The 26,632-nt window shown below is 39.8% G+C and overlaps 1 protein-coding gene across 2 annotated transcripts; it reads left to right on the forward strand.

Annotated features, from left to right (window-relative positions):
* Nucleotides 1-1,122: 1,122 nt before the first annotated feature.
* tie1 (tyrosine kinase with immunoglobulin-like and EGF-like domains 1) lies at nt 1,123-24,933 on the forward strand. 2 transcript variants are annotated; one of them, XM_005923917.3, is made up of 24 exons: nt 1,123-1,469; nt 2,396-2,692; nt 2,852-2,959; nt 3,056-3,211; nt 3,837-3,968; nt 5,804-5,944; nt 6,077-6,205; nt 6,668-6,813; nt 9,435-9,579; nt 9,661-9,825; nt 10,364-10,504; nt 13,397-13,699; nt 14,114-14,404; nt 14,718-14,914; nt 14,997-15,143; nt 15,230-15,293; nt 15,451-15,561; nt 17,880-18,070; nt 18,319-18,432; nt 19,140-19,210; nt 20,223-20,263; nt 23,426-23,522; nt 23,624-23,723; nt 23,908-24,933. In XM_005923917.3, the coding sequence occupies exons 1-24, from the start codon at nt 1,406-1,408 to the stop codon at nt 23,977-23,979; spliced, it is 3,423 nt and encodes a 1,140-aa protein (XP_005923979.1). In that variant the 5' UTR covers nt 1,123-1,405; the 3' UTR covers nt 23,980-24,933. The 2 variants fall into 2 exon arrangements, with proteins under 2 accessions (XP_005923979.1, XP_005923980.1); XM_005923918.3 differs by lacking the exon at nt 13,397-13,699.
* Nucleotides 24,934-26,632: the final 1,699 nt, after the last annotated feature.

The following is a 26,632-nucleotide window of genomic DNA, read 5'->3' on the forward strand; positions in this document are numbered from 1 at the left end:
TTCACGTGACATTTCACTATCACTGCTCTTCCTTATTCTGAAGCACATGCAGGGGAAATAAGAGGAAATAAGAAGTTCTGATTTCTGTGCAAAACAGGACCATGCCTCCCACAGCCAAGTGTGAACTTCACGGCCTTTTGTTTGCCACAAGGCCCAAATGGAATCACTGTAATGTGTAGCCAAAATAGTTTTAACCTGTGTGTAACCATTTCAACTTTTGATTCCCCCCCCAACTTGAATCAACACCACATCTCTTTATTCTGGATAGTATTTTGACCATTGGATATCGTTTTATTTATCCATTAAGTATCAACACTTTACAAAGCTTATAAAATTGCAGCCTTTGTTTTGTTTTTTTGGGTAATACAATAGAATGTTCCTTGCAGTCTAAAACAGCCTGTGTGTGCTCCCGAAATTGAAAACAGGAAATCTCAAACAATAAGAAGTTGTGTCAGGTTGTCTGAAGTTGCAAGGGAAAAAAAACACCACACAAGTCCGACAGTTTTTGTGGAGAGAATTAGAAAAGGCGTGTTCAGTTTTTTTCCAAATGGACATAGCAAAGTGAGAGCACTTTTAAAAAGTTGGGATCTGAATAGACACAACAAGCATATTGTTCATCATTTCCTGAGGCTGAATGATTGTGAAGGAAAGAGACTGACTGGCCATAAAAGCTGCAGGGATTGTGCGCTACTCATTGAAGTGAAAGAACAAAGCTGTTGCATTTGGCAAAACGTGATTTTGGCTGCCGAAGTATTTGGTATCTGCACAAGGGCAGCAATTAGGTACAATGTCCGCATTGGAAGATGTTTGGGAGGGTATAGATATTTTGCAGGGTATAGAAGTCAATATATTTTAATAAAATGCATTCATAACTCCTCAAACAGTGTATATTTTAAAATGCTAAATAGCTGATGTTTCATGTTTTTGTTGTTGTTGATGAAACCTAAAAAAGTTTCATCCTAAATCCATCGTGCACAGAACAGCTGTTCTACTTCTAAAACATGATGTTCAGTGTATGCAAAAGCAATTAGACGAGTGCTTAACGTTCAGCATTGTATTGGAACAAAAAGTGACAAAGTTTGAAGTCATATATACACTAATCGTGGATCGGGGAGTTCTGGAGCGCCAGCAGTCCTCCGCTGTCTGGTGACGCTCTTCCTTCCTTTCCCACCCAGAGAAAGCTGAGCTTCACCAAAAGTTACACTCTCTGCTTAGAGTGACAGTAGAGTGAACTCCTAAAACCAGCTGGTTACCGACGAGATTTTACAAACTGAACGGGAGAATTGGAGGCTTCGACGAGTTATGCGTAAAAAAGCGCACCGTCGTGACGCAGCGTCACCGTTTTGGATGCAGAGCTCACCCTGAAAAGAATCACACGCCGGCAGTTGATTTCCAGCTTTCCCCAATGAGGATTACAAATACCAAGATGATTCTGTGGGTGTTTGCGTTGTGCTTCTCTACTTTATCAGGTAAGAGTGAAACTATTTCAAAACCTGTCTGAGTAGCGAGTAGCTTACAGATGGAGCAACATTTTCGAGAAATCTTATATTAACGGTGTGTGTGTGTGGGGGGGGGGGGGGATGAAAGAACTAACGTCCAAGTTGTACAGATATAACGAAACCTTCATCCACTTATAGTTTTTAAGCTATTTTTTTTTCGATTGCCTGAGAGCGATTGTCAGCACAGCGCGTAGATCTATGTACCCTCAGGGAATAAGGAGCTCATCCATGTTTCCTTCCATTGTTCTGTGGATTTGGGGCTCACATACCAGGGAGAAGGAATGCTGGGCAAACTCATGTTATTGGATTTGGCACTTTTGTTAATGAATCACTTCAAGAGGCGTTTATGTTTGAACCCAAACCCCAATCGGTATTTTCGTTAATCTTCGTTGATCTTCCCCATTTTAACGCAATATGAAAACAAGGCGTTATTAACAGAAAAAAAGAGTTGCAATTTTTCCCTTAGATTCAATATTTATTCCATGTGTCTGATAGACGAGTTTTATGAAATTTATGAAACTAAGTTGACACAATCATCTTTAATTTAATGCAGAACTTCAAATCTGACACTTGATCAAAACTGGAATGAAACAGTAGTTCCACACTGCTAACGACTGAGCACTTTAACAGCTCCAAGATGACAATGGAGTAATTTAGTAATGTGTACATTTCTAGGGAAAAGCAATACAAATTGAAAAAAATATGTAAAGATGTAGTGTATGTATTTTCTGTCACTGTGTGAATCACTTAACAGCTGATTAAAAATTATGGGTCTCCCCCCTGAAAAGACAACTCTCCATCTCTCTGAATAATTAAATAAGGTTTGTTACACATGATTAAAAAAAAACTCACACTGCTGCCTTACATCAGAGAATGACTAATGCTCTGTTTTACAGATGCTGTGATTGACCTGACCATGTTCTCTGCAGCCATGATCAGAACACCCGAGAACTTCTCCATCTCTTGTATCAATGGAGAGCGCAACTCTGCCCAGGCTAAGTTGGACATTAAGAAGGACAACAAAATCCTCATGTTCTCCAGTGTCCCACAATATAAAATGCACAAGTCCGGAAATAAAATGGTTGTGGCCAGAGACTTTAGTCGCCTAGAAAACATTGGCATCTTCTACTGTGAATCTTCTCAGGACTTTCCCCCAGTTGAAATAATCACAATGATTAACAACCTTGACAACGGTGTGTTTGCACTTCAAAAAACAAGACTTTCTTCAGAGAGATTTATTTTATTGCTTAAATCCATTATGCATGAAATACATGTTTAAATGCAACTACTTTCAAGGGTGTGCCATTAAAAAAACAAACAAACAATAACAGATTCTTTGTTCCTTACAACAGATTTCGTTCCAAATTCCCTCACACTACTTGCTAATGTAGGTGAGACAGTTCACCTCACTATGCACTTGCTCAACCCCCAAAGGAGAGATGTGACCTGGAAGTACAACGGTGAGTCAACGTATGCAACTCGGTACAGAGGAAGGACATTTTTGTGCAAACGCAGGCTCAAACAATGACATTAATGTTGTCGCTTGTTTCTTGCAGGAAACTACTATTATATGACACACTGGATTGACATGTTCAATGAAACTGTTGAGCTAACGGTGGAGAATGTAAAGCTTGACAATCAAGGTATCTACAGTGCCAGCTACGTTGGAGACACCCCTCTTAACGGTGCCTGGATGAGGCTCATTGTCAGAGGTTTGTTGGTTGGGTCTCACACACACACACACACACACACACACACACACACACACACACACACACACAATCAATCGGTGTCAGATTAAATCAAGGGTTTTGTAGCATGTTTTGGCTCAGATATGCAGCTGAACTTACAAAGGATTACACAAGACATGCTAAGGTTGACTCAATGCACGTTCTGCTAGACTGATTGAGATGCACAAGATTCCCCAGCTCAAAATCTTTCTATTTATATGGAAGCTTGTGGAAAGTTACTGTTAAATACTAGCCTACCCTAAACTGTGAATTCACTATAGGCTACATCTGCACATCTTATTTGGCAAGGCATGTGCAGCACATATGTTTGTGTCATTTCCTTTATCTCAGTACCCCAAAGAAAAATTACAGCATTAACACTATCCCCACCCTCCACCTGCAGCCGGCTTTTTCTTTTTTGTCTCCACCAGATGCACATTTTACTGTCATTTAGCATGCATTCTGTACTATGTATCCTTTTTTTTTTTCATTTAAATAGGTCACATGTGCTTAAAAAACACACAAAAGGCGAAATACATATAAATGCTATCGAAGCTGTTTGAAGTCTCTGTGCTGTTCTAAGTAAAGAATCTGTGTTTCTTTGCAGGGTGCCCCAGTCAGAAGTGGGGTCCTAACTGTATCAGAGATTGTCAAGAGTGTCTTAATGGTGGCGTGTGTCATGAAGTGAACGGAGACTGTATCTGCCCTCCAGGATTTATGGGAACACACTGTGAGACAGGTTTGTACTCTACTCAGGCAAACATCTGCATCTGCAGTATTGTATAGGAGAACTTTCTGTTTGTGAATGAGATCAATAAAAAGGGAGATAGAGGAGGATAATACAAAAAGGGTGTGCAAGGTGAAAAAGCAGTGTTAATAAGTCACATGAATTATGTTGACTCACTTACACATTTGGAATAAATATGCACAATCAGAGTCAAAGCCTCGCAGTCTGACTCCTTAACATAAACAGTACCAAAAAGAGACAGACAGACTGTGGAGCCTAAGGTTGAAAAATGAATCAGCAAAAACACTGGCAACCGCGTTAGGCTGATCGAGTGAGGCCGAGGAACGTGCTCCGTCTAAAGCAGTAATATAGCCTTGCGCAGAAACGCTGTTGTTCTGAGTAAATTATTCCTTGTAGGATCAAAGCAATGTTACTTTGACTTCTTAGAGAAAAGATGCAAGCTTTTGAGTCGAAATTTCTTAGATTTATTACCTGAGTTGAAAGTTAAGCAGCCATTAGAGTGATGGATGTTTTAATGGTGTTTGTATCACTAATCAGCCTCTGTGCAAATGACACTGGTTAACAAAAGATTGTGTATTCTGGAAAGCACCTTGGGTCACGTACTCTCAAATGCACAAATAGCCATAGACTCCATTACTGTCATTATCTGTATGCGGTAGCTATTTTGTGCTACATGTTTTTCTGTATGCACTTTATTGTTAGGGCTATTATATTTAAAAGCACATCTAGCAAGAGGCACATCAGTTTGCTGAAACTATGTAGCATTAGTTCATACTACTTACTTGTCTGTATATGAACAAGTATTTTTTTCTCAATATACTAGGGTTTGTTTTTTTAAAGAATTTTTATGCATGAATGAAATAGATTAGCTTTTAACTAAGCATCTGATTTCATACATCAACCAATCAGAAAAAAAGAACTCACTAAATGTTATATTGTAAACACACACTAAAATGAGTTCACTCATTAACCACTGGTAGAAAACTAGTAGATCATCGAAATATAAACATATATAAATCTTTTTTTTACATTTGGAAGGAAAAGGCATTTGTGGGTTGAGCAGAAGGGTTGCGTACGTGAGTTGCGTCCATGAAAAATCCTCTTCCTCATGCTGTGGGATGTCATCCCATTCTTCAACCAGTATTATCTCCAAGTCCCGGTGTGGCTCTGCTCGTCACTCTGGCACTAACAGCACGCCCAAGCTGATCTCTCAGCTGTTCAATTGAGGTCAGGAGTGCAGGCGGGTAGCTCCATCCTCTCAACTCACAAGTTCTAGAGTCTCTTATAAAGCCCACTCTGAACGGGTGAGCGCTGTCATCTTGAAGGACAGAGTTTGGTCTGTCCTTCAAGATGGGATGGTCTTCTCTGGCATTGGCAGAGAGGAGTTTTTACAGGGGAGCAGCTCACATACTCAACTCTGCTGCTCAACTCATAAATGCATTTCCTCATAAACGTGGCTCCATTTAAGGTCAAATGAACAGGCTTTTCAACATAATTGAACAAACATAAATTTCCTAACTTGTTCATGATCATTTTTCATTTCTATTTGGTGAAGTTCACCCAGCATTGTCTTGTGTGTTGAGCTCCGTTATAGTTATAGATAGAAAACTACACATGAGGTACACTGAATTTAAATCTGTCACTAGAGATACCTGAAGACAGCATATTCTACAAATTCTGAAGTTCTTGGCAGTATAGTAAAACATTTAATGCAACTGTGAAACCAAGAAAAAAAGAGTTTTAGAGTTTTAAGGCATGATACCGCAAAACATGAGGAATTTAAACAAACAGATTTGTAATTTTTTTCTTTCTCTGATGACTTGCAGCCTGCAGAGAAGGAATGTTTGGTCAAAACTGCCAGGAGACATGTGGTTCCAAGTTGAACTGCAAGGGGCTTCGATTCTGCCTACCAGACCCCTATGGTTGTTCCTGCGCCAGCGGCTGGTTTGGGAGCCACTGTGAGAATGGTATGATACATAATTTAAATAAGATCATCTGTTTTCTTTTTTTTTTATGCCATTTTCTTTTAATGGAGTTTCAATAATGACCTTATCGAGTCTCACACTATGACGTTTTATTTTCTTCTATTCTGTTGTCAGCCTGCCATAATGGCATGTATGGGCCAGACTGCAAGTTTAGCTGCAAATGCCAGAACGGAGGCGTCTGCAGCCGTTTCAGTGGATGCCAGTGTCCCAGAGGGTGGAGAGGACAGCACTGTGATAGGTCTGGTAGGTATCTTAACAGCTACAGTAATATGCACGTTTTTTTTTTCCCACTATTTCAATTTTATTTGCATTCTTCTTGAAATATTGTATATAGACCAGCTATGCAACTTAATAAAACTGTTGCACACACCACACACAAACCATAATGAATGATTTAACTGAACAAGTTACTCTTGAATGTGCAACCTTTTTTAATGCTAAGGGTCACACAGCCTTTGTATTGGCACCTGAATTTGTCAAAAGTGTATTTTTCCTATTTCATCACACACAAAAAGTACAACCACTAGGGGATGTGATTTCAAAATTTGACCAATGGGTGTACTTATATAAATGTTTTTACAAGCAGAGTTGCTGCTCTTATGATCTCTTTCTTTACCGTGCTCATTAGTGAAGCATCATTTTTTGTCTTTTTTTGCTGTTCCTTTCTTTTCGTTTCCTGTCCCGTCTCTCTCTCTACATCTTTAGACTGGGCTCCTCAGATTTTGGACTTGGATAGGCATTTGGAGTTGAATCTCAACTCCAAAGCCATGATCCTTTGCTCAGCCACAGGGAACCCCCTGCCCAGTCACAACAGCATTGAGTTGCGAAAGTTGGACAGCACAGTACTTAAGGTAGGAAGACCAGCAGTTGCCAGCAGCACTCCGGCAAGGAAACCTCACAGTAAGCCTGAATACAAGAGTGTTAGTTCAGGCTGAATATCTTGGCAGACCTCCGTGTCGGCCCATATCAGCTAATGGTTCACCTGATATCCTTCTACACATTCATCTAAGTTACTATATGATATTTGCCAAGTTCTTGCTTGAGCTGCTTAATGGCTCAGTCACATTAGGGTAAAAGCAGTACAGCAACCTCTGTTGACCAGGAAAATGATGTGTTTGCTTGGTGATTACAGTGATTTTTTTTTTTCCATTCAGCAGCTGATTACAAGTAGTTGCAGCAACTAAATAGTCATCCAGTTGGAGGAACCATGCCTCCAAACTATCATGGTTTGAATCAGAGTGACTGCAATCACTGTCGGACAGATTGTTGAACATCTGCAAATAACTGCTGCCTAATTAGTAAACACAGACTGCATGCCAAGACTTTGCAAACCATTTTTTGCCTGCAATACTCAGCTCAACTAGTTGCTAAATGGTTATATTGTGGCTATATTCCTAAATAAACTGTTCGCAGTTAAATCACTACAGCAACTACGTCACTGTTAGTGGATTCTGATTGGACGAAATGTAAGCAGTTAATGAGAATTTCTGTTTAATATTAATTTCTTCATAAGTGGATGGCAGCAGATTTGCAATAGATGATAACGTATTTGGGTTTTTTTTTTGCTAATTTGTCACAGTTATTTACTATATAAAGAGCAACCCAAACCCATTTAGTCCCAAAGACTGACTGCAGACTGACTCTGTCTTATCGTGTCATTTTATCACCCCAAATCCACTTTGAAGATAGTAACTGACTGCGGGTGGTCACAGACCTCGATGCAAGGCTTGTGTTGTGGTTAACAACTTTCCTGTAGTGTGACTGTAGCATTAGCTTTCCCACATTTTTGCACATCTGCAAGCTGCTTTGTAGCCCACCGCAACCTAGGCATCTCCATCTGATGTTACTAATGCCTGCTCTATTCTGGAAAAAGGCATTGAAGTCCCTCAAAAAGTGCCAAATATGGACTGTGGAAGTGGAAATAATCAGTTCTGATTATACTGAATAAGGAAAGATTTATTCATTTAGGACCAATATTAACTAAAAATGTAGGTGTGGTTAGCCAGGCTAAGGTTAATTAGGGCCGGATAGCTTCAGTGATAGAAAGTGACATAGCTGGCCAGCTATATATATTAATTGTATTAGTTTCTTTTTTAAATTGTAGTTCTAAATTGGAAGATTATTGTGATATTGAAATATAAAAATAAAATTATATTATGTTATTTTTTTCATCGCTCAAAATAAGCGTCGCACTCGCGGAAGCCGGTATACCCGCCGAAACGCCGTGCATTTATCGAGACTTTCAACCCCAGGTAGGCCAATTATGGATCTTCGGATCCACCTTATGTCAGCAGCTATTCTCAACCGTGAATTATGTTAAAAACAAACACCGCTCACGCCTCACAGACGACAGCTTACAGTCCTGCGTAAAGATGAAAGTGACTTCGTACAGCCCCGATTTCCAGACGCTGTGCGCAGAGGTTCGGGAGCAGAAGTCTCATTGTAAACGTACCACAGCAGACCCGACGATGTTTCCATGAACATGCTTTTCAGCATCTCTTTATTGACCACTTTTCACACACGGTTACTGTACGCATACAGCCGGCTGTAGCTTTTCAGACACATACCAACAACAGGCGTTGTTGCACAGACGTTAAGGCAGCGAGGCGTGATTGCGGGTGCCACTCAGGTGCGTCCGCCTCGCCTGGAGCGTCTCTGCAGACCACGCCCCGCCACACACATTAACCAGGTAAAATACATATTCAGGCAGAATTTTAGTTCAGCTGGGTGTCTTTCCTTTTGTTATATTTCTTTAAGAGTTCAAAATGTGTTAATTACATAAATAAAATGTAATTTTCTCTGTAGCACTTCATGGATTTCATAAGCAACACAACTTTGTTCACACAAAGCATAAAGCTGAAAAACAATATATACAGTGTTATCTGCATTTTAGATGTCAACAAGTATTTGCGGCTCCCAGTGTTTTCTTTTGCGTGGAAACCGGGTCCAAATGGCTCTTTGGGTGTTAAAGGTTGCTGCCCCCTGTTCTAGTGTAATCGAGCAAGAAAATGTATGAAGAGTCTTCAAACAAGTCCAACTGTTTCTTTAAATTTGTAAAGTCTCTCTCTAAAAAGTAAAGAAAGTGTAAAATAGAACAAATGAAACAACTTTTATTTGGGGTTTAAACTTTGTTTTTATGTCAAGCCCGATGAATGCAAGCTCGAGTCATGTTCTGAGGAAGTCAGCAGCACAATGGCCCAACCAGATAAGGCTGTATCACTCCACAGTGCAGCAGTCACCATGTTTTGCCTTTAAGTGATATGTTCAGTTTCTGTGTTATTGTTTCTCCGCTGTTTCCTTGATAATAGACACACACTGTTTAAAAAAAAAAGAAAAGGAAAATTTGACCACCAGAATTTTCTCAAAGTGTTGGAAAAAGTCAAAATGATCCCAGCAGATGGATCTAAAAAATTTTTTTAAAAAAAATTGCAGCATATTTCATTGCCTCCCTGTGTTACACATGTATTTGCAGGCCTCTCGTACTGTCATGGACTCAAACAGGAGCACTGCTGAATTTGATATCCCTAACCTGAGCGCTGAACAAGAAGGCTTGTGGGAGTGCAGGGTGTCCACCGATGGAGGCCAGGACTCGCGTGAATTCACCCTCACTGTTAAAGGTGTGTGATTTATGACATTTTAAAGTTCTGTACAGACAGGTGAATTTCAAAATAATAAAAAAAGATCCTGCTTCTTTTCAGTGCCCCCGATGCCCATTACTGCTCCCAAATTGCTGGAAAAGAGAAGCAAGCAGCTGCTGGTGATGCCAGTGTACACCTCTGTGGGAGATGGCCCCATCATCTCAATCAGAGTCCTCTATAAGCCTGTGGAGAATAAAAATGAAGACTTGTGGTCCTCCATCATAGGTATACGGGAAAAACATATTCATGTAGTCACACAGTCAGTCTTTATCAGAAAGAAGAGCAATCACAGATAATTATTTTTTTACTTTTTCTTTTATTGCATTGCAGCAACAAAAACAGAGATTGCGTAAATCTCTGTTATTTCAACACACTCTCAGTTCAGCCAAAGATATAATGTATTAGCTAAAGCAAGAAGCATGATTAGGACAACAGATTGCACAAATTTAAAATAAAAACTGTTCTCAATAGAAAATCTAAAAAAGTTAAAAAATAACAAATTGTATTTGTTAAAAAAACACCCCAATCGGGTCTATAAACAAAAGAGATCTTCTCAAAGGACATCGTGTTCCGTTAAGTTTGAGTTCACATCTGTTTTTCCCCCACCTAAAGACAACAAATGTTAAACATATGTGTTGAAGTGTATGTGTGTAATGTTATTTAAAACACTTCAGACACTCTGTGTTTCTGCTTAATAATCCTACTCTAAAAATGAATGAAAACTTTGGCTCACCAGCCTATCCTAAGTCAATTTTCCTTTCAGTTTATAGTGACAAAGAGCCTATCACGCTTATGAACCTGGAGCCCTCAACACGCTACTACGTCCGTGTCCAGCTGAGTCGTCCTGGGGAAGGAGGAGAGGGGGACCCGGGGCCGCAAGCCATAATGGAGACCGACTGTCCTGGTGAGACCTGCAGATAAATTTTACAGACCACACAAACTTTGGACATGTGTATATTTATCTGGGAAAAAATATCAATTTTCCTGACCACAGAACTTAAGCGAGCTCAATTATTTTAAGTCTGGTTAGTGTAATAGTGAAGTGTTTTTCCCATGCCTGACTCAAGTTTAGAGCAAATACAGAAAAATGCAAGTGGAATGATTTATGGGTGTTTCTTTTAAAAACAACAACAACAACAACAACAAAAAGCAGAATACCATTAAAAAGTGTAATTTTTTATCGGCCTATTAGAAGTCATGACCCCGTTTAAAGCAGAAACAACCTGTATTCAAGAAGCAATAGCAGGTTTATTCCTAAGTGAAGGTTGGGCAGAGGGAGAGAGCATATTAGAAAAAGCAAGTGCAGAAAAAAGAACATGAAAAAGTGTTTTGAAGTGCAGTTAATCGTAGTTCTACTAAGCTTGAGTCTCTTACAATGTCTGAGGTCCGCGTGTGAAATGGATCTAAAATGATCTGTTGATGATAGTTTATGCCTGTCTCTTGCACAAACATAAACTATTGACATTAGTGTAAATTTTGGAAAAGCAACACTAAATAGATTCTCTTGGCTAAACTGAGGACGTTCCATTAATGTTTAAGTCAAAAACTGGAATGGAAAATGAAATAAATAAAACTGTGCATCAACAAATACTGGATTTATCTTAGCCATTTGTCCATTTTATTTTGAAATGTACTGCCATAAAGGGACTTGAAGTCTACCTTTGGGGAAAATATAGCATTCTGAGCTGGTTAATCACAGACAAAAGGACAGAGTAACGAGGTCCATATAACTGAGGGGCGGAAAGCAGACAAACACAGCGCTATTTAAAGCTAGCGCTGTTGTAAACTAACTGCTGCTCACCCCATTTCTGTGAAAACTCAAATTAACATCAAGAAAATCACCTAGCATCCATCAATTAGGATACATGGGTAACACTAAAATATGATCTGCAACTTAATTCGGCTTAATTCCCTTGTGATTGAATGGAATTCAAAATAATTTTATTTGAAATTATAATGTAATTATGTTACTTACAAAGCAGGTGCACTAGAATTAGGGGGTTCAAATTCATTTGTAGTGAAAAAATCCAACACAAAACAATATATCCCCGTCTAACTTGTAAGTATGGAGGTAAAGGGCACAGGCCATATTATGGAGGGGGTTAATCTTGCCTTTTTACATCTTTATTTAATATTCATTATATTGGTTGCATGATAGATGTTTTATTATTCAATATTCCCTTTGACTTTACAAATATGATTGTGCATAAACTGTTCTTCTTTTTTAACTTTTCACTGTTGAAACATACAACACACACACACACACACACACAACACACACACACACACCACACACACACATATATATATATATATATATATATATATATATATATAATATATATATATATATATATATACACACACACACACACACACACACACACACACACACACACACACACACACACACACACACACACACACACAGAGCTTTGTTCTGCATGGCACAGATAGATTACACTCGGGTAGGTAGCCGTTTTGGTTCAGGGTCCTCTCACTCTGTACAACACTCACCACCACGGACCATCACACTTCCTCCTCCTAAGTTTGACAGTTGATGCCACACACTGTGGAACCCTCCTTTTGCCTACTTGATGGCACACCAAGATCCTGCGTGATGAACCGAAAATTTTAAATTTCATCCTTCCATCCATCTATTTGCTTCCGCATATCCTTTTCAGGGTTACGGGGGGCCTGGACCCTATCCCAGCTGTCTTAGGGTGAAGGGCAGGGTACACCTTGGACAGGTTGCCAATCTGTCGCAGGGCTAACACATAGTTAGAGACAACCAATCGCACTCACATTCACTCCCACATTCACACCTATGGGCAATTTAGTGTTTCTAATTAACCTAACCCCACTAACTGCATGTCTTTGGACTGTGGGAGGAAGCTGGAGTACCCGGAGAGAACCCACGCATACATGGGGAGAACATGCAAACTCTCTGCTGTGAGGCAACAGTGCTAGCCACCATGCTGCCCAAATTTTGATTCATTAGTCCATAATACCTTCTTCCAGTCTTCAATAGTCCAATGGCGGTGCTTCATGGCCCAGAAAAGCCTCTTTGTCTTATTCTCACGTCTTAGCAATGGTTTGCTCCTCATCCTGTCAAACCTGCAGCCTGAAGTCTTCTCTTCACAGTGAAACTGAGACTTGCTTACTACGACCAATATGAAGCTGTGTTTGAAGCTGTTGTCCTGTGAGCTGTCTATCACACAAACTTTTAACTCTCAGAAACTTGTCCTCTGATTCAGTTGTGGCTTTGGGTCTGCCACACCTCTTCCTGTGAGAGTTTCTGCGGAATTAGTAGCACCAGCTTTCAGTGCTTAATCCACCATCATTGCTGCAGAACAGTTTTAAATTGGTAGCCCATTTTGTGCTCCCTGAAAAAGGCCTTACAGTATAATTCTGAAATGTACATTATTTTTCAGTTTTGAGTAGCCCTACCTTTTTAAAAAAAAATAACCTCTGGCATATTCATTGGACTTGAATGACTTGAATTGCAATAAATAAGTGGAAAAATTGGGGTGCTCCTAAACCAGTAGTGTGTATATAATATATTTATAAATTGAACAATAGAACATCCATCCCAACTTATTACCTCCTTATTCTTGTGCACCTCACTCTAAGTATTTGTTGGTAAATATAATATAATCACAATTTAATTTCAAACACAATACATTTGAAGTCCATTTAATTTACAGTGAAATGTTTCATATTATAAAGTGTTACCAAAAAGTGTACCAATAGATCGTAGTCCCCACAGCTCATCTTGTGTTCTCTGTTGCTGCAGAGCCCACAATTCAACCTGAGATTGACAGCAGCTCGGTGGAAGGCCGCAATGTTACTGTACGCTGGCGATTACCCGGCAGCAAAGCCATTAATGCTGGCAGAGCCACTGGCTTTTTAGTGCAGCTCTTCGGGCCGCCACGCTACAGTGAGAAACTCCAGGAGGTTGACACCCTGCTCAATGTGCTCTCCACCAAGTTCCACAACCTGGAGTATCAACAAGACTACACTGTGGTGGTGCGCCTCATCAACTGTGGCAGCCAGGGCCCGCCCTCCAAACGCTACCATTTCCACATCAACAGCCAGGGTAACTAAAACCTGCTGGTTAGAGAAAAAAAGCTGCAAAGAAGTTTTAAAATGTAAAGCAGTTCATAATTCACTTCTCGCAGCTTGTGGCACAACATTAAGTGTATTGCAATATATTGCGCCCTATAGGTTTTAGCCTTGGTTTAAACACTCGGCTGTATTTGGAGCTCGCCTTTTACTTAGCAACTCTCTCTCTGCCCAGAAGTTGTGTGTAAATTGAAGGGGGAAAATAGCAGCTGATAGATGTAAAGCCATAATCTATGCATATGATTCTTTTAAATCCTTAATAGTCAAACGTTCCTCAAGTAACCAGTCTTGAAGTGTCTGGATTAGATTACCTGCTTGATTTCAGAATGTGTGGTAAGAAAGATTATTTTTGATTGATTGTAACAGCTCTAATGTTTCTGTATCTAAGGTCCATCATCCCCACTCAACGTCAAGGCCGTGCCTCTGTCCATGTCAGCCATTCAGGTGAAGTGGCAGCCCCCTGACGACCCAAATGGAGGTATCATTAAATATATCATAGAGTACCAGCCAGTCGGCCAGGTGAGCCCCCACCCTTGGGTGGACACAGACGATGGGAACAAGACCACCAAAGATGTGACGGCACTCAATGGCAGCACAATCTACCAATTCAGAGTGAGGGCTTTCTCTAAAGTGCCAGGAGAGTGGAGCAACTATGTTCAGGCAAAGACACAGGGGGATGGTAAGCAGGAAGCTCCTCATAATGATCAAGTCACATAGAAGGTAAAATATAGACGGCAACATGCAAAGGGTTCCAAATGAGACTGTGTTATATTCTTAAGTTTGATATTTTTGATAAATTTTAAGTCTCAAATATGGGACCTCATAATCTTATGTCCAACCTCTTCACTACTGTATTTGGTTGGCTCCTCCAGTTGACCAGACCACCCACACATGGATTCCATGTTTCCAAAATTCCATATTTATCTCCCCCGTATTTAAATCTTCTTTCTCTCCTCTTCTTTTTTTTCACTCTGTCTTTTTCCCAATGCTAGAAAAAGCTTCTCCAACCTTTACCCCTACCACCCTGGATGTGATTGGCCAGCCCACTGACAGTTATCAGCTGTTAATTGCAGTGGTGGGTTCAGTGACTGTCACCTGTGTGACTATACTGTTGGCACTGTTGGCTCTTTTCTTCATCAGGAAGACGCTGCTGAACCGTCGCCGCACGTTTACCTACCAATCTGGATCGGTGAGCATTCATTCTATTCCGGTTGACTTTGCAGCCACTGAGAGAAATTATTTTGCTGACTATACACTGTTTATATCTCCAGGGGGAGGAAACTATTCTGCAGTTTAACTCAGGAACTCTGACCCTGACACGAAGGCCAAAGCCCACGCCAGAGCCCCTCACCTATCCAATCCTTGAGTGGGAGAACATAAAGTTTGAAGATGTCATTGGAGAGGGAAACTTTGGCCAGGTGTTTAGACTTTCTGAACGTTGCAGTGTTCCCTGTGGTTGCCATTCTCTTCGCAACACTTGAGCTAACTGTGGTTTCAATAACAGGTTATCAAAGCCATGATCAAGAAGGACGGCAACAAAATGAGCGCAGCCATCAAGATGCTGAAAGGTATCTGAGCCACACATTTATCATTAAACTGATACAGATATAGTCGTTAGACATAACATTAAGACACCGTACGGCATTCTGATGTGTAATTTTCATTTCAAATACTGCTTTGCTTGCACTTTGCTTAACAATGCCCATCATGTTGTTCTTCCTGCAGAGTTTGCCTCAGAAAATGACCACAGAGACTTTGCAGGAGAGCTGGAGGTCCTGTGTAAACTAGGCCAGCATCCCAATATCATCAACTTAATAGGAGCCTGTGAAAATAGAGGTGAGTGAGCAACATCTAGTGGCCGTAATGAGCATTGACACACCATTGGCTATTCGGGAACAGTAATTCACAGGTGAAACAAACTGCTGTTTCAGTGTCACAAGTATACGACTGCCTTACAGTTTAGTGACCAATTTGTATAAACTGTATACTACAGAAATCTATACATCAACAATCTGATGTTTCCCTAAACAAATCCAGCTGAAACCCAACAACCATACAATATGACTTTCCTCAGCAGATGATGTTTGGTCACTTCTCGTGGAAGCAGATACACCATCTAGTTTGGTTGTTGGTGTGATTTCATCTGTAGCATATATACCAAACTGCATGATAGATACATTGGTATGTGTCAGAAAACACACCTAGAATCGCTCTAAAGATTCAAATAGCCTAAAGAAGGTTTTCTTTAGAGAAATAGGTAAACAATATGGTGCTAATATACAGCATCTTTATATCTTTATCAAGATTTAAATGTAATCTTATGCAAAAGCCTGTGTTCAACAAACTGTACCCTCAACAGATTCCTTATTCAGCTCATTCCTTCTTAATATGCAGCGCTGTACTTGAACAGGTTAAATTCTTCTTACTTGAGATGCAAACAGATACGCCCGTCCCATCTGACTCTCTGTCATCTGCACCTGGAAAACCCCAGAATGTGTCCAAATGAAATAATCTTCGCCTGCCAGAAGCATTTGCGCTATCACATGTGTTTGATTTGTCCGCGCGCCTAACAACCAAACAGCTGTGGCATGCATTAATGTATTTGTATAAGGTTTCCTTCATGATCCCTACCTTGAAGTATCAGTTTACGCCAGTGTCTTCTAAATTGAATCATTTAATTACTTCTGTTTGATCAAAGACTGGAAGCACATGAGAAGCACCTCTGTGCACCTCTTGTTACAAACAAGTCGACCTTGAAAAAATAAACGCTCGCTTCGAAGTAGCGCTTAGCTCTGCAGACCTTATCTCTGCAGACCTTATCTCTTCTTTGTTTACACCCTTGATTAACAATCATGAACATGCATGTGCACACAGATGCAGCACACATACTTGAAAAGATTTAAAGAAAACCTCGAGTGTTTTCTTCATTTAATTTCATGGAAAGAGCAACAGAGGAAGGAGGGGGTGAGCACGAGGGAAAAGAGGTCAGGAGGGAGGAATGTTTCGAAAGTGGGGAGAGAGGAGAGCAAGCAAGTAAAAATTTTAACATCAAAGAAGATTTCGACGAATGGTCATCAAGAAAAAGTGCTAATTGGCTGGAAGTATTGCTACTGTCTGTGTAACTGCACTTCCTTTGAAAGGAAAGCTGTAAAGAAAAGTCGCTGGCTAGAAGAGGAAACACAAACTTGACTTTTTGTCAGTTTTGCATTTAATGTCTTTAAGGGAGAGATTATGGTGTCGTTTTCAGCTCTCACCCTATCTCGTCTTACTGAGATCTGGAACAAATTTGCTCTCCTCCTGTACTAGAAAAACAAGGTGTGTCCGGAAGGAATTCACCGCTGAGCTACTGAACACAAGAGGAGGGAATAAATTGAGACGATATTTGATATACTCTTAAAAGTAGAAGATAACGATTGAACGAAAAGGTCACGCCTCTCCACAGAGCTTTCATAGCAGTCTCTCTCTCTCTCTCTATTCCAGCTATGTGCTAATACTAACATGACCTCACATTCTTACTGAGCTTGGTTATTCTTCAGGTGATGGGGGTTTTGGAGCAGATGACCTGTCACCGTTCCATATTGAGAAACTCTTCTTTTGCAAGAAACATGGCATGTGCTTGATTAACAGACGCTTTTGTAACTCACAAGTAACATAATTGTATTATGTTCCAGTTCTTTGACCACTCTGCCCATAAACCCGTTATTCTTTCCTTTCACATATGGTACTTAGTAATTGTGTTGGCACTGTCCCTGGTCCTAGTGAAATCAACATGAAACTCTTCCAACAACTACAAATGCCTGTAGGAACTCTGGCTCTGGCTGGAAGCTGTAATCTATTAACAAAGCTTCAGCCATCTGGTTGAGTTCTGTGAGGATTTTACAAAAGGTCTGGTGTACCTCTGCTGTGTCAAAGACCAAAGAGTTGAAGGTCAAGCCCAGTACAAGCTGTAGCTGGGTCTCTTTCCAGGCAAATCCAAGCGAGTCAGCCAAGGTCAAAGTCATAGTATGTTGTAAAAATAATACAATTTCATTAAAATGGTCTGTCTGAGCCAATAGCAGTTTGCACAGATGGAAGGTAATATGTTTATTAGCAGGTGGCATGGCCTTTTCTTATTGACAGAGATATCAGTCCATCTGTCTCTCTGTCTGCTCCAGGTTATCTGTACATAGCCATAGAATACGCCCCCTATGGTAACCTCCTTGACTTCCTGAGGAAGAGTCGGGTGTTGGAGACGGACCCTGCCTTTGCCAAAGAGCACGGTACTGCTTCCACCCTCACCTCCCAGCAGCTGCTGCAGTTTGCTGTGGATGTTGCGAATGGGATGCATTACCTCAGTGACAAACAGGTAGGAGGAGGAAGGATGAGCAACCTTAGCTGCTGTTTTGTGCCTGTTGGTGATGGTGCTTTTTTATTTCTGAACAAATGATCTTAGATCTGATCAAAGTCTCAGTTTTGCATGAAGTTGTGACCTAAAACTAGATTTTTTTTTTCAGATTTGTTTACAGGTTCATTTTTAATTTTGCTTAAAATTGTTGTATCTGTATCTTTGTCATGACACCGCTTCCCCCCCCTCCTCTGCTCTCTTGGTCCTAGTTCATCCACAGGGATTTGGCAGCGAGGAATGTTCTTGTTGGGGACAATCTTGTGGCTAAGATAGCAGATTTCGGTCTGTCCCGTGGTGAGGAAGTCTATGTTAAGAAGACAATGGTGAGTGGTGGGGGTTATGTTTTGGTTTAGCCTTGCAGAAAGCACCGGTTGCTTGAGACTAAAACAAAGCAGTGTTAGATGTTGCCCCCCCCCTTTTTTTTTCCTTTTATTAGAGTGGATTGCATGTGTTGTTCTCACCTTTCACATGCTGAAAACGGCAGAAGACAAAGGAGCTGTACAGCAAAACATTTATCAGCAGGCTGCTGCAGTCTGTGACTGCATAAAGCCATATCTTTAGGCTGTCAGCGTATCTGTAGATCTGCATTAACTCACATATGGTTAACTAAAAAGATTATATCAAGCTGATCAAATGAAACAGTCCAAGGGGATAAGAGGTTGTTATTTTTGTTTTTATAATTTCAGCTGTTTTTGTTGTTTTTAATGGTATAATACTGTTCAGACAGTCACTGATTTTCACAATAATAGAGCGCCTGTAGAGGGCAGTCATGTTTAGGTTTGTAAACTCCAGCACGTGCAGTGTTTGTAGAGCAGATTACCATCTTACTGTAATGGGCAATAGACTTAATAATATAATGTGGCACCACTTTATAATACAGTTTAAACCCTATTTTTCTTATTATCATTTCATGCATTCATCTTTTCTATTTAATACTCAAACATAAATGATGTCAGAACAAGATTAAAACATGCCATAACACACCAAAGCCGCAAGATTTGACATGAATCTGTTGTTGCTTCACTTTCAGGGGAGACTGCCGGTACGCTGGATGGCCATTGAGTCCCTGAACTACAGTGTTTATACAACAAAGAGTGATGTGTAAGTCTTTTACATTTTTTTTTACTAATATGCTGGGATATATTATTCCTCAGAAATGAGAACTATTGGTAAAGTGGTTCACAAACACTTCCTGAAAAACATGGTTTCCGTATTACAATACATAGGTCTTTATAATAATTCCTCCCTCTATTTCTTATTTAATATCTTCAGAAACCTTATTTGCTACTACTCCCAGTAAAGTTTTGATTAGACATGCCACAAAGTGCCTCACCACAGAAAACAACAAATCATCCGTCTGTCACTGGTGGAGTGATAATAGTGTGCTGCACAACTGATAAGCACAATCAGGAAGCCCTGGGTACAACTTAGCAGACAGACAGACACGTTGGCATGTCAACTGGAACCTATTTATACACAGCAGAGAGTGCAGCATGGCCAACGGAAAAGTGTGAATGCTGCTCAGAGGGCCAGAGAGTTGTAAACATTTGTAAGAGACACAATGTGAGACGTCGCGAAACGTGCTGCGGGGAAGAAATCGAACAAAACAAACGGACAGGCTGACAGCACGAACAACACTTGTCTGCCCATATGATCTACCACACTGTTCTGTGAAATATGAAAGCCGTGGTATTTCTCTGAAGAGAAATTTGCTAATCAGATAGCAGGGAAGAGGTTGTTTTTCTGACGCTCGGTTCCCCTTAAGTTTCTGCGTTCATTTTACAAACAATCTTCATTTTAACAATTAAAGAATCAAATATCCTCCTGTTATTCTGTTTGATGTTTGTGGTTGTGTTAAATACTTCCATTTTGAGTAAGAGGTATCTATATTGCTTGTAAAAGCATGATAAGCAGAATCTTTCAGAATTTTTTGTCATCTACAATCTGTATATTTTTGCAGCTAGCTGCTTTGCAAGGCACCAGATATAATCAACAAAGATATGATCGACAAAAAGAAACATGAAAATGCTTCCAAGAGCCAGTATTTAAATTGTTTAAGCTTTGTTACAGTTTTACTAAGCTTTGTGTCTTATCTTTATATCTTCTCTAACAGATGGTCTTTTGGAGTTCTTCTCTGGGAAATTGTAAGCTTAGGTAAGCATACAGCCTCATATAGTGCAGAAACTACACCATTTACTTCTATATTTTTAATACAGATGTCAGAGCCACATTGTGACGGGCTAACAAAAGTTGAATCCCCATAAACAGTTTGTAATGAAGCATCTGCTCTTTCTAGGGTCTATGGGAAAGAAAAAATAAATGATCTGAATTAAAACCAAATGAAAAACAGAATGACTTACATTTGCATACATGTGTAAACACATATGTGCATGTAAATACACGTGACGACCAACCACACAGTCAACAATAAAGTTTGCAGTCATAATCAATTGTATTTATACTATAATGTTTATGCTTCCTCTTTGTTACTGTTTAAAAGGCAGTACAAAACCAGTACACTTCCCCTTATAGACCTGCGTCCAGTGGCAGTCCTAGCCTGTTTGGCGCCCTGGGCGAACACCCCCTCTGCCCCCCCCCCCCCCCCCCACACACACACAAAACATATTAAGGATTGTACATTAACATAAAACTGTTGTACACACACACACATATGAAGAGAGAGAGAGATATGCATAGTATGCAAACTACCAAACAGCCATCATAATTCGTCATACAATGAGAACAGGACAAATCAACAATTGACAATGACTAATTAATATAAATCTGTAACATAATGTATTGTTTGGAGTTTAGTCTGTTACTGTTGCTATTTTTTACCATTTCTTCTTGGAGCAACTGTAACCCACATAATTTCCTTAGGGATTAATAAAGTATTCTGATTCTAATTGTTTTAGGATGACCTGCCATTATCCAATGACACATCTGCTTACCTGTATCTTTTGCTCGTTTCTCCTCCTCTTCTTTTCTATTTTTTCTTTATTTCCCGTTCTTTTTTTTTTTTTCTAATTAGTAATGTATATTTTCCTATTTAATTTTTCTTCTCTTTTTCTTTTTACTTATTTATTTCAATTCTATATTTTTATTTTTATTTTATTCAATTTCTTTTATTTCTTCTATATATTTCAGTTCTTCTATTGCTTTATTTTTTTTTGGTTCTTTTTAATCATCTTCTTGTTTGTTTGGAGTTTAGTCTGTTACTGTTATTTTTTACCATTTCTTCTTGGAGCAACTGTAACCCACAAAATTTCCTTAGGGATTAGTAAAGTATTCTGATTGAATCTGATTGATTCTGATGCCCTTACTCCCAGCAAATGGGCGACAGAAAACCGATCGGTGCCTATGCCATTCCCAATATGCGCTGGCTGACGTCGGGGCAGCATGAGTACGAGCATTTTTTTTTTTTTTTTTTTTTTTGCCGATGCCCGTGATGCCGCCCCGGGCAACCGCCCGTGTCGCCCGTATCTAAAACCGCTACTGTCTGCGTCAATGTTATGACTCAGAATTCTTTAGAAGTTTCATAATGTGTTTTCATATTCAGGGATTGTCAAAGCTGAGGACCTCTGTCTTCAGGTGATGTTATTTAAGTCACATGTGCAGTTTTACAGCAGCCATTTTTTCAAGAAAACGTTTTACGACCTCAATTGCAAAAACGTCGGGACATTGTGTAAAATCTAAATAAAAGCAGAAGGCAGTCATTTTAAATTTTATTTCATCTTTTATTCACAGTAGAATATAGAACAAATATCAACATTTTTAAGCTGTAGCATTTTACTATTTTATTAAATATTAGAACTTGAGTTGAACTACAAAGACATGACTGGAGGAATATTTTATAACTAATTAGTTTAATTAGCAACATGACTGTAACATGACTGGGTGTAAAAAGAAGACCTTACACAGACAGAGTTTCTTAGAAGTAAAGATGTAAATATCTGTGTCTACAAATTGTTGAACAATCTCAGAATAATGCACTCAGTGTAAAATTGCAAAGACTTTGAACCATGTATAATCTACAGCAGCAGTCCCAACCTTTTTTGCGCCACGGACCGGGTTATGTCTGACAATATTTTCACACACCAGCCTCTAAGGCAGGGGTGTCAAACTCAAATACACAGTGGGCCAAAATTCAAAACTGGAACAAAGTCGCGGGCTAACATTAATATTTATTGAAAAAAAAAATCTTCCTCCAGATATAAGAATGAATCTTTTCTTATGGACTCAAACAAGTTTTGCTGAAAAACTGAATATGGAACAAGCAAAGCTTAATACTAAACAATATATATATTAGCTGTATAATACCAGTAGGCCAGCTCTAATAGTAATTTGGTATGGCTTCGCGGGCCAAATGTAATTAGGCTGCGGGCCAAATTTGGCCCGCGGGCCAGAGTTTGACACCTATGCTCTAAGGTGTCGCGGATAAATACAACAATATAAAACCAGTACTGGTAACAAAAGAAGACGATTTATTTATAACACACGGGAAAAAACCCAGGGAAACCGAGTTAATGATAAAAACGATAAAAACCAATAAAACCCCTGAAAACCATAAATTTCACACCTGAGCCACAACTTTCGCAGCCCGGTACCAAACGACTCACGGGCCGGTACTGGTCCGTGGCCTGGGGGTTGGGGACCGCTGATTTACAGTACATAATAGAGTACATCGACAAAAGCTTCAGGAAATCTGGAGAAATCTCTGTGTACAGTGGACAAGGTCAAAACTCAGTGCTGGATGCCTGTGATCTTCAAACATTTTGAAAGGTGTCATTAATTAAAGATGTATACAGGTTTTAGATCAACATATGCTTCATCCAGACAGCATCTTTTTAAAGGTAGACCTTATATATTTCAGCAAGCTCAGCCTAAGCCGCATACTGCAGCTATTACAACAGCACAGAGTTTGGGTGCTGAACTGAGCTGCCGTCAGTCCAGACCTTTAAACGATTCAAAATATTTGGTGCACCGTGACAAGAAAAAAAATGACCAAGAAGACCCAGGACTGTTGAGCAGCTAGAATCATATGTCAGACTAGAATGGGACAACATCCCTCTCCCAAAAGCCAGAAAGCTGCTCTACTCAGTGCACAGACTCTTGTTTAAAGAAGCGGGGATGCTACACAGTGATACATAAATATATCCCTGAAACATTTTTGAAATGTGGTGTTGCCATCAAATTCAAAATGAGACAATACTGAATAAAATACGGGTCTGTGAGAGTGTTTTTAATTGACATTTTACACATCGTCCCACGTTGTCCTATTCAAGTTCTATGACGTTCTGTGTGTATGTGCTTCAGGTGGCACACCGTACTGTGGGATGACATGTGCTGAGCTTTATGAAAAACTGCCACAAGGCTACAGAATGGAGAAGCCCAAAAACTGTGATGATGAGGTGTAAGTAGTCTGTATCTTATAGCTAGTGATTATCAAATTACACAGCCCATTATGGCACTGGGTTTTACCATATTTATCACTGTGTTAATGTTTGTCTCCAGTTATGAGCTAATGAGGCAGTGCTGGAGAGATCGGCCCTATGAGAGACCCCCCTTCTCCCAAATCTCTTTGCAGCTCAACAGGATGCAGGAGGCCAGGAAGGTAAGGCTTCATTTGCATTATGTTGGTAGAAAGGGAAGAATAGAGAAAAACATCCTGTTGTTATTATTTGGGCATAAAAAACAGAACTAGAAATGTGGGCTAAAACAGGGTTTTTGTTGTTGTTGTAGTAAGACACTTCACTTGCATTCACTTTCTTAATCATGAGGTTTAATCTGTTTTTCAGGCTTATGTGAACATGGCTCTCTTTGAGAACTTCACCTATGCTGGGATTGATGCCACAGCCGAGGAGGCCTGACTACCAGCCCCCCCAGACCCTCGCAGGCCACAAAGCTCCAAGAGAAAATCACAAGGGAGGCTGCCACGTTACTGCCACCCCCCACCAACTAGGCGTCAAGACAGGAGGACTAGGCGCTCTACTTCAACCACCCAGCTATAGATGGAGGACTGTGAAAGGACACTGTCTGGAAGTACTACAGGTGTAAGGAGAAGAGGCGTACTGCTGGGTCCTTGATGGATAGATGTGTCTGCTACTAACCTTGTGGGAACTATGAACCCCTGTCACAAAAAAAGGAAAGAAGACAAAAAGTCTTAGAGAAACATATACAGCATTCCATCTTTTCCTTTTCCAGCAGTTATAATGATGGAAGTTTTTCTCTGAGCACTGATATGGAGCTATGTGACTTGCTGAAACACCACAGGGTCTGTGGGGTGTCCGTGCTGGACTTTTCCCCTCCATTTCTCAAAATGGAGAACATCTTTTCACGGAGAGAAAATAAAATAAAAAGACAGTGCTGTCAAATAAGACACGACAAGTTCTCAACGCCGCTCAAGTGTCAAGACAATTAATTGTGATGGAAAGATGTCCAATGTAGCACTTAAAAGTAGCTTTACGCTGTCATCTTTGTGCTTTTACTATTTGCCTATCACTGCCATATGGATGTAACTGTATATACTTGCCTCATTTTTAATAGATCAAACTCTCCTATTATAGGAATATAATCAGAGTTATAGACTGATTTAAAAACCATGATGGATTTCATGTGTTGCATGCAAATTTCTATCGCAAGAGAAATTATTTGGAAGCCTACAAGTAATACAGAGAAGTAACCTTTGTAGTTTTTTTTAACATTATAAAAATGTAACACTGACGATAATCCACTCTGTGAGTATGTACAGTATCTGTTCATTAACTGGTTTCCTTAATAAAGGTTTTATGTGGTGACTGGATTCATCGCCACAAGTAGTTTAATTCCTTTTGTCGTAGTTCAATTTTGTGCGACTGATCTTTTTTTTCAACTTCAGAAAGAGGTGATTATTTTGGTGTGCTGGCCCTTTTAATAGTTAAGATGATGGGAAGAGGCCAGGCTACTGGGGACCAAAGTGAACTCAGGAACACTGGCTGCCTGCACTGAGCTGATCTGTCACTGGGTTTCCTTTACACACCAACCACAAGCACAGAACTGTCAAACATCGTAAAAGCCTGCCAGCTTCCTGACTATGGCACATGTGTAACAAGGGAACAGCAGTGGCCCTAGATTTATTTTTATACCATATTACTCAAAAATCTGACCTTTGAACGTAGGTTGTCTACAGCTACTTCTGTTATCCAATAGTTTGCCTGTGTTGAAAAAAAAATTACATATTTACTTGTTAACCAGCTGCAGGTTTCACCTTAAACTGGGTTTTTATAAAAAGGTAACTGAAAAAGAAAGCACGGCAACAGACTTTTTAAAAACATGGGACCTCCCCTGACTTGCTGACAGGCGTATTTTAGATATCTGGTCCATCTAAGCAGTTGTCAATAGAAACAAGCAAAGCTAAGCAGCACAGTTGGCTGTATTATAGTTATTATTTCTCAATTCAATTCAATTGAATTCAAATCACAACAACAGTCACTTCAAGGTGCTTTATATTCTAAGGTAGACCCTACAATAATACATACAGAGAAAAAACCCAACAATCATATGACTTCCTATGAGCAAGCACTTTGGCGACAGTGGGAACAAAAAACTCCCTTTTAACAGGAAGAACCAGTTGAAATCCAGGATTTAATCTTTAATGGGCAGATATTTTATCATTCTGGGTTGGCTTCTGTTCTGCTACATGATTATGAAGAGAAAAAAACACGTTTTTATGCCCAGTTTTGGTGGAGAGGAGTGTGGTGTGAGTGCTAATGTTAGCTTAAAACGTTTATAGCTACCCAGCCATTTTTTGTACAGTATAAATTAGTCTTCTTTGTTGATTCTTTCCTGTGTCACCAGTGTGCTTATTAATATTTTGTGATTATGTTGATCGCCTTGAGGCAACTGTTGTTGTGATTTGGTGCTATATAAATAAAACTGAATTGAACTGAACTGAATTGTTGGCCTTCTTGATAGTTAGCAAACATCTTGGTGTTTGGTCAAAATGATAAGGTGCTTATGTCAGGGAAGAAGACTCAACTACCAAGCCAGCTCACCTGAGTTCTCCCACATGCAAGACTCCATCCTGAAACAAACGGTTAACTTATTAAAGGCTTTTCTGTTTCTTTTCCAATTCGGTTTGTGTGATGCTCCACTGAGATGGCTCTTTTTGTTGTACTATATTTCTGAATTTCTTCAAGGATCCATTCGAAAAGGTGCAATAAACTCGGTGGACGTCATCATTTCACAGCAGCAGGTAGCTAACTTGCACTCGCAAAGTGATGCAAGTCCACATAAGCATGCTTTCCAAGCTTTTCCTGGCCAATCTATCCACCACTCTTTAACTGCATGTGGTAAACCACAATACTGACCCATTTCCATTACTCAAGCTTCCCAAGATTTTGCTGGCAACACCAAGAATTGCAAGAATTCCGAACAACTTGTAAATTGAACTAACAACTAATAGCTAACACCTGTCAGCAGAAAGGATACGCTTTGATTGTGATCTTAAAAATAAAAGTGCTGGACTCACTATTGAGTCACACT

Source organism: Haplochromis burtoni, unplaced genomic scaffold, assembly GCF_018398535.1.
Source record: "Haplochromis burtoni strain Fernald_Lab_line unplaced genomic scaffold, NCSU_Asbu1 Contig_53, whole genome shotgun sequence".
NCBI classification, from domain to species: Eukaryota; Metazoa; Chordata; class Actinopteri; order Cichliformes; family Cichlidae; genus Haplochromis; species Haplochromis burtoni.